The sequence below is a fragment of the Eurytemora carolleeae genome, unplaced genomic scaffold (assembly GCF_000591075.1).
Source record: "Eurytemora carolleeae unplaced genomic scaffold, Eaff_2.0 scaffold230, whole genome shotgun sequence".
In the NCBI taxonomy this organism is placed as follows: Eukaryota; Metazoa; Arthropoda; class Copepoda; order Calanoida; family Temoridae; genus Eurytemora; species Eurytemora carolleeae.
Genome location: NW_019396619.1, coordinates 292,448 through 301,371, shown reverse-complemented (window position 1 = coordinate 301,371; position 8,924 = coordinate 292,448). Strand labels below are relative to the sequence as shown.

The following is an 8,924-nucleotide window of genomic DNA, read 5'->3' as shown; positions in this document are numbered from 1 at the left end:
CAAAACTATTTTTTTTTCTACCCAATTTTGCTTCTACTGTACATTAAGTTCTGGTCAAATTGCAAAACAAAAAATAATCATAATATTTGAACAAGATTTTTCATATTTGATTACAACATATTGCTCTTTTTTTACTAGAGAACTGTAAACATTTCAAAATCTCAAGTTTAATTTTTATCCAGAAATGAAAAATCAAGATTTTGCAAAATTTATTTGTTAGGAAACTTTTGTAAGTATCACCTTATTTCTCTCTCTACGCCGTACTCGCCTTTCTTCGTCTTCTGGAGTAAGTTCCTAGAAATAACACTTTTAAAATAATACATAATTAAAAATCAGTTTTTTTAGAATATGAATGCTGCAAAATGCATTAGGTTACATGAACGAAATTAACAGTCTTCCAAATAAACTACAGCATTAGTTACTCTTTCAGAAAATGTCAATTTTATAACTTTAAGAAATATTTTAAACCAAAGTCTTTGAATCGTTTAATTAAAGTATTATTAAGGTCCTTGCTCTGTTCTTTTTTATCTTTTTTTATGTGGGTGTTGTTAATATTCTTTTGCCATTTGAACACAAAAAATGTAGTCTATATAAAGCTTTCATATATTGTTAGCTTTAGCTGGCCAAACAGCTGGACCAATTGACTGGCATTTTTTAATGAAACCGGTGGGTAACCCACTGGTAAAAAAGATTTAAAAATTCCACGGGCAACGTTTGGCACTTCAGCTAAAATCATGATTTAATGACAAGCGCGGGTAAACGGCGGAAATAACTTTTGCTATGAATAATAATATAAACCTGGGCAACACCAGGTGTTCCAGCTGGTTCGGTTATAAGGTGGTAAAAGTATATTTGCAAATATTTTCATTTTTTTAACGATTTTGTAAATAATTATATTTTTTCAATGCATTTTTAATTGGAACTATTTTTCATAAACTTAAGTTTTTGAAACTATTTTCCTATAAACTTTGGAACTTTTTCCCCTGAACTTAATTTTATGAACTGTTTTCCCCTGAACTTAAAGAAATTAAGTCTTCGCCACAAACTCTAATTTTCTAATCTAAATATCTTTCAAACTTAGATTATTTGATCTAACAGAACTTATAGTTAACAGAACTTATACCTAAGGTCAACGAAATTGGGCTCCAAGGATAGAAAATCAGACTTTGTGATAAAGACACAATTTCTTTCTGAACTGTTTTCCCCTGAACGTAAATTCTTGAACTGTTTTCCACTGAACTTAAATTTCTTCACTGTTTTCCCCTGAACTTAAATTTCTGAACTGTTTTCCCCTGAACTTAAATTTCTGAACTGTTTTCCTCTGAACTTAAATTTCTGAACTGTTTTCCACTGAACTTAAATTTCTGAACTGTTTTCCCCTGAACTTAAATTTCTGAACTGTTTTTCTCTGAACTTAAATTTCTGAACTGTTTTTCACTGAACTTAAATTTCTGAACTGTTTTCCCCTGAACTTAAATTTCTGAACTGTTTTCCCCTGAAATTGAATTTCTGAACTGTTTTCCTTAAAATATTATTTTGAAACTGTTTTCCAATCAAACTTGAGTTTTTGAACTGTTTTCCCCTGTACTTGAACTTCTGTACTGTTTTCCCCTGTACTTGAACTTCTGTACTGTTTTCCCCTGTAATTGAATTTTTGAACTGTTTCCCTTGAAATCTTATTTGGGAAACGTTTTCCCCTGAACTTGAATTCTTGAATTGTTTTCCCCTGAACTTAAATTTCTGAACTGTTTTCCCCTGAAATTGAATTTTTGAACTGTTTTCCCCTGAAATTGAATTTTTGAGCTGTTTTCCCCTGTAATTGATTTTCTGAACTGTTTTCCCCTGAATTTGTCGTGCTTTGGAACTGATTTACACTTCGAGAATCGAATTTCTTAGAACTAGCTTTGAATCATTAATAATACATATTTCTTTCGAAAGCGGTGCAGCATGAATGGTTTAGGGTTGAGTCAGTTCCTGGAGAGTCGGGGGGTAAAATAGCGCCTCCGCCTGTCTTGCTTAGGGTTAAAAATAAATTCTTACCAAAGAGGAAGGAAACGTTTTTTGTTTGTAATATAAGCTCCAATAAAACACGTTTTTTGCAGAGTCAAATTGATTTGGGTGCAATGTACAGGGTGTCCCAATAAACATGGGAATTCAGTGACGAATTCGATATCGTCTTTTTAAATAATTCTTTGATTTAATATAGTGATACCTACTGAGAAAGCTGTAATCTGTAAAAGTTTTTGTCTGCTATGTTCACATTTTGTTTGTTTATATTTTGACTGCACACTGTCATGTACTTATTAAAACAAGAAAATTATAGTATGCAAACAGAGTAAACTTGTCCATCTTCACTGTTCATCTTGCGGAGACATTATAGACACATCTTTACAGTCTTTTACCCTTTTCATAAAATAAACTCTAGCAGACATAATAATATTATGGGTTTTGAAATTAGGTATTACAATGCTAATTCATAACAAAGACGATATCGAATTCGTCACTGAATTATCATGTTTTTTGGGACACCCTGTACTTTAACGCTAATTTGGTTTCGGCCAAGGTTGTAATGCAAGGAAAGTTATTTAAGAGGTGTACGCATCTTTTGTACTGCAGTGTGCTGTCTCTGGGCGGTAATGTAAACACAAGACGAAGGACATGGGATTCATCTTACACATAAAAATCAATGAAATATTCTGATCAAAGAAAACTATTATGTAAATTATCAAAATTATCAAAATTAAATGCTTTTTTCCTTCAAGGATACTAAACAAACACTGATACCTCTATTTTTGTTTACAACTTCCGCCCAGAGCGAACTGGTTTCAATATGTACGCAGAGTATGCACAACTGTAATTAACTTTCCTTGCACTATAACCTTGGTTTTGGCCAGGTCTTAGTTTAAGGCTTAACCCCAGGGGGCAGAAACGTCATATATGTGTGTCTGTACCAAAAGAGTGTGTGTGTAATAAGGAACCGAATAAATGTACTGTCGGTGTCTACAGTACAGGAGAATCTCGGTATTTGTACAGTCTAGGAAAGTACATTTGTTTATTGTTAATTGTTTACTTAAAAATAAGAATAATATAAATGTAATATATTATTGTATATTTAATTCAACACTATAAGCCAAATGTTAATGGAAAGGATATATTTTGATTAAAGTTTACAATAAACTACTCGTTATTCAAGCTTAAATAATTGACGACATTGCTCTGCACTTTCCTTGACTGTACTCATGTGTGTGTGTGGCATGGCATGTTGGGACACTAAAGGCCTGCTTCTATCCAGTTAGAGCTTATGAGCAGTCTGTGTTAATTTGTAAAGTACACATAATAGGACTAACCTCATCATTCTCCGTCTTGAGTTCTGTTTCAAGAACATCTTGACCATTATCCTCATCCTTCAAATTTTGTTTAACCTTCATCCTCAATCCCTCTTTTATAAAGAAGGAGTGGTATTGCTGCACTGTACCAACTTCACTAGATTGGTACTGCTGTACTGTACCGACCTCTGTATTACGATATTGCTGAACCGGTCTGGTCTGGGACTGCCGTGGACACCGAGACTCAGTGGTACATACAGTAGTAAGAGGTGGCATACCTAAATTAAGTTAATGAGAACTTCTATTACATAGAACTTCTATTAGATGCCATGAAAGATAGTTTTACAACCACAACTGACGGAGCTCATCAAATTTTGTGACCCGGTAGACTTCATAAGAGTGATCTATGGCAAAGGTTAAAACAAGTCACACCATTGGACTTAATGTAGGTCTTCGACAAGTCTCATAAAGTCCAGTATATTAAGCCAACATAATCTCAAGTTGAACTAAATCTGGAGCTCCACCCCTTGATGTCAAAGCATGAGCTATATTGTATTGCATGTCAGGACTTCAAATAATGTCTGACATCCCGACACAATAATAAATTCGTTTCTTCATTAGAAAACTTGTCAAAAATATATATCAGACTTTTAATAAATCTTTTTTAATTGATCAAAGGTCGGTAACTGCAAAAAAAAACTGAGAAATATTGCAGACAAATACAACTATAACATATTGTAAAAAATTGTATGACATTTCAAGAAGTACCCATACAAGAAGAATGGAGGATTCCAAGATTGTTATTGATGGAATTGACCAAGCTGAGCTTATCGACATTATCAATTTTATATGCGCGACCTAATTATAGTATGATTTTGTTTCTTGTCTTTGCATTTATTTTGATATTTACTCTTATAATTTTTTTGTCTGTTTAATTGTACCAGATATTTAAATTATGGACGTTCGAGAAAATAAATAAATAATAAAGCGTATTACCTGTGTATTGAGGAGTGTATTCTGCACTTGAGTATTCTGAGTACTCCGAGATCTGTTTGTACTCCCCAATGGTCTTGTATTCAGGTTTGTACTCCCCAATATTTTTGTACTCAGGCTTGTACTCCCCGATGTTCTTGTACTCGGGTTTGTACTCCCCAATGGTCTTGTATTCAGGTTTGTACTCCCCTATATTTTTATAATGAAGAGGAGATGGAGATCTTATAAAACTTCTCTCTGAGCTGTCAGAGTACGTAGGAGAGAGCAGATGTGAAGAGGGAAGGAGAGGGGCTGGTGGGTGTGAAGAGGGCTGAGAAGGTATGGAAAGGTGTGAAGAGGGTTTAGAGGGTATTGGAAGATTGGGAGAAGTATGGAGAGGTGTTAGTAGCTGTGAAGAGGGTTGAGAGGGTATTGGAAGATGGGGAGAAGGAAGGAGAGCTGCTGAAAAGTGTGGAGAGGGCTGAGAAGGTATTGCAAGATGAGGAGAAGGAAGACATTCCTCTGTAAGTTGGTTTGGTGAAGAGAGATGGTGAGATTGTTGAAGAAGATTTGGTGTAAGAGGTTCCAGGAGGGGGAGAAGTGGAGTAAGTGAAGAAGGGTTTCCTTCGAAGGTTTGAACTTCATTCTGAAGTAATGGTTGGAAGTCTGGCTGTGGAATGGAGTATGTTGAATGAAGACTTGAGTTAGGTTGTGAGGAAGATGGAGAAGGAGGAATAACCACTACGGATGGAGTATGCGAGGAGGTTACCGGAAGGCCGGAGGTTCCTCGTCTTGGATTGTATGAAGAGAGTAATGCTATGGGATTAGGACCTTGGAGAGGTCTAGAAGAGAACCTAGGACCATTGCTGAATCCAGAGGTTATATTTACAATTGTATTTAGAATTTCAGGAGTATTTGGGGTGTGTCCACCGTCTGCTGTAGTGGTGGTGGGAGGCGGGGCCAGAGAACAGTTCAAGGAGACCTTAGAACCACGCCCATTCATTCTAGAAATATATCTTTTTATTTTAAATGCTTTTTTATTTTTCTGATCAAAATATTGATATTAAGAATGAAATCATTCTTTTGTAATATTTTTCCTAATTGTTTGAACTCCATACAGAAAAAAGTTAATGAGCATACCTAACCTTTACACAAACCTGTGTATATACCCAGCATAGCTACACAAGAATTCTCTTTAAACACTTCTTTTTACTCATAATATCCCTCCCCCCCATTCCTTAATCTAACCCTCCCCTCCCTCCACCAAATCCCCCCCCCTACCCTGATCCCTCCCCCTCCCTTCCAAGCTAGAAGTCCCCTCTGTACAAAACTCACGTGCTTTATTCTATGTATAACTGGCAAACTGCCATCATTAAACTAAACAACATATTCGAAACAAAACTGTACAAAATCCAAAAATTGGATGGAATATTTTTGGTAGAGAAGAAGAAAGTATAAATAGGGTTCACTTACGTGTTTAATGATTTAATTAAGACTGAAGATAATTGCAACGTACTCCATACTGATATATTGGTTAATGCCAGATTGAGATTGATAACACAAAACCGCAAATTATTAAAAAAAAAGATTTAAGAACAAAAGATGTGTATTGAAAAAAAAGATAAAAATTATTTCACCATGATGTAAATGATAAATTTAGTGCACAAAAATTAAACGAATCTACAGGGTGCGTAAAAAAACAAAGGTTAATATCTGCAACGCCTCAGATCTGATAAAATATTTTTTGGACAAGATTAAAAGCTTTTTGAGATTTTTGAGCTTGAGCCTAATTTTCTCATGATTTTTGTTGCAGTTTAATTCTAAAATAAGCCGAGGTCTCAGCTTGTGATAAACAAAGCACTAAAAACAGTTGAAAATAGTTGTAAAAATTCCACCAAGCCTTCGACAACATTCGATGAGAAAAAAAGTTTATTTTGAAAAAAGTAAAAAGTAAAAAGTAAAGCCAATTCATTTATTTTTAATAGGTCTTTTTTTAAAATAAGAAGTTATCGATCGATTTAAAAAGATGTCGACATACTTTTTAGTTTGATTTGAGCTTGGACGCAACATTCACATAGAAGGATAAATAGTAGAATACGAGAATTGCGAATGAAAATATTATAAAGTTATAAAAGTTAAGGATGAAGCGCGATTTAAATAAAAAATACTTATTCAAACCATACTTTTTCTGAAGTATAATTAAAAATGATTGAATAAAAAGAATGAGATATTTTCATGAAAATAAGGCCTGCTTATATTGAATAGTATAACCAGATGTAGTATTAGAATATATTCTACCGAATATTCTAATATGTTCCATATATGGGTATACTACATGAGAACCATAAATATCTACTGCAAATAGGGATTATAACGGGATTGATTCAGGGATTTTCAAGGGGTTGTTAGAAATCAATTAGTTTTGATAATTAATAATTTAGGGGTTTAGTTGGATTTGTTCAGGGATTATGGTGGGTTTATTATAAGTTCAGTGATTTAGTTGGGATTATAATTGGTTCAGGGATTTAGTTGGATTTATTATCAACTCCATCCCTGCTGNCCCTATCTCTGCTGGGGTACTTGAAAACCAGGATATGTTGGGGGGGGGTCAATTTGCCCCCCCCTCGAAATCTCATGTTTGATGTCAAAATATGACAAATGATACGTCACTGGAAAGCTCTTATGCTCTACTTTAAAAATCTGCAGACAAATTTGCAAATTTGCAAAAATTGAACATTTTTTACAAAATTTCGTTATATAGTAAAAATGTATGCAAAAAAAAAATGTCCAAAAAATAAAAAAAACATTTTACAGATGCGGAATATTTAAAAAAGACAAAAAATTAGAAAGACACTGTCTGTATAAAATGTTTTTATTTTCGATGACATTTCCCAAGTTGCATTTCCTTGATTTTATCGATTTGCCCCATTTAAAATATTTGACGTTTTGATATGCGCAGATGAGCCATAAACATCTTTTGCAAAAACTTTAGAAAAGACGACATGCAAAAGTAACTTATTTGCATATTAAAAAAAAGTAATATTCACTTATGAATCTAATAATTATTATTATAATTATTAATTATTATTATTATTATTATTATTATTATTATTATTATTATTATTATTATAATTATTATTTCTTTATTATTATTTCTATTTTAATTATTATTCAAAATTGGGATCACTGATTCTAAGATAATTCACTGAATCCACGAAACTATTGTATGTACTGCATGTACATACATTGTACACTATGTACACTGTTTACCTGGAGCACCTTGAAATAAAATGGCGGCAGGGGGTTCACAGCTTCATATCCTTCTAGCGACTACAAGCTCCGTGTGTTCTAACTTCTCAGGCAGTTTGCCTATACTTGGCTTCCACATCATTTCCCATCACTGTTATTGGTCCAATTTTCACCTTACGTGGAATCCTTGACTCTCATTGGTTGGATTTCCTCCTTGCTCTTCAGAGCTATGACGTCATGATAATTGAAAAACAGGTGTATACTTTACACTGTATACTACATGCTGGAGTAGAACAGGCGGTGTTTGTGTGCAGGGAAGGGGGGGGGGTCTTGTAAACTTCAAGATATCTGCATAATAAATTGTTAATACTTAATAACAAAAAAGAGAAAATTAGAAATACTTACCTTAACATGATTGATGATGTAGTTGTATTAAAGGGACTGTAAGGTTAGTGACCCTCCAAAGATGCCAATGCTTGATTTACGATGGTACCCTAATTAGAGCTTGCAGGCCTAATATCCAAGTGTATCATTTTTAAAACTATAAAAGTGACTTGCGCAGGAAAACCATGGAGAAATAAGTAGCATCAAATACTTTTTAAGTTAAGAAAACTTTTGTCCGCACTATTGATAACAGTTTCAAGGGTACCTTTGTGAATCCTGAAAGTCCTTATTTATTGGAGGTACTCTTAAAATATTAATCCTACAGCCCCTTTAACATGGATGCAAAACCATAATCAACTTAAAAATCAAAAAAGAGTTTTCTTATTTTTTAAATATGCAGGAGACACAAGTTTAAAACCGTGCTTATGTGCTTCTATTCTGAAATTAAAACTGTGATTTTTGTTTTAATAACATCCATTTTAATAAAAGGTTTTCGGTTTTCTCACGTTACAAATTCCAGTCTCTGCATTTTGAATTTCAACCAACTTAGGTTAAAATTTATAATTTGAGAATAATAAACAATTCGTACAGTGATAACCAGAAAAATCTGGAATGGGAAGACGACTTCATGGCGTTACTGGATGTTATTACAAAGGAAATAGTTTTAAAAGACAATTACATTCATACAAATTAAGTGAAATGGGCCTTTTTACACAAAACAATTGTTTATTTCAATGCTCAACTGGACAACTTGCGTCTAAAAGTCTCATCATCCAATTAAAGATGAATCCTTAAATCAGCAGTAAATGGAAATATTTACTACTACTGTATGCCGAGTTCATTAGCGCCTGATCCAATCAGGGTTCAGCAATGTGTTTCTTGTCTATTCTAAACCAATAGAAATAGTATGGCGGAAACATCTATCTTTCTATCATTCTCATTATCCAATCACAGTTATGAATCCTTCAATCAGTGCAGCGCTATCAGGAAACT

At 33.7% G+C, this 8,924-nt stretch overlaps 1 protein-coding gene across 2 annotated transcripts; it reads right to left on the bottom strand.

Annotated features, from left to right (window-relative positions):
- Positions 1–201: 201 nt before the first annotated feature.
- On the bottom strand, positions 202–7,653 carry LOC111706406 (adhesive plaque matrix protein). 2 transcript variants are annotated; one of them, XM_023479278.1, is made up of 4 exons: positions 7,569–7,653; positions 4,323–5,302; positions 3,348–3,604; positions 202–294 (listed from the first exon to the last, which is right to left on the bottom strand). In XM_023479278.1, exons 2-4 carry the CDS (start codon positions 5,299–5,301, stop codon positions 217–219), a joined length of 1,314 nt encoding a protein of 437 aa, XP_023335046.1. In that variant the 5' UTR covers position 5,302; positions 7,569–7,653; the 3' UTR covers positions 202–216. The 2 variants fall into 2 exon arrangements, with proteins under 2 accessions (XP_023335046.1, XP_023335048.1); XM_023479280.1 differs by having other exon boundaries at positions 7,578–7,626.
- Between the last annotated feature and the right edge of the window lie 1,271 nt (positions 7,654–8,924).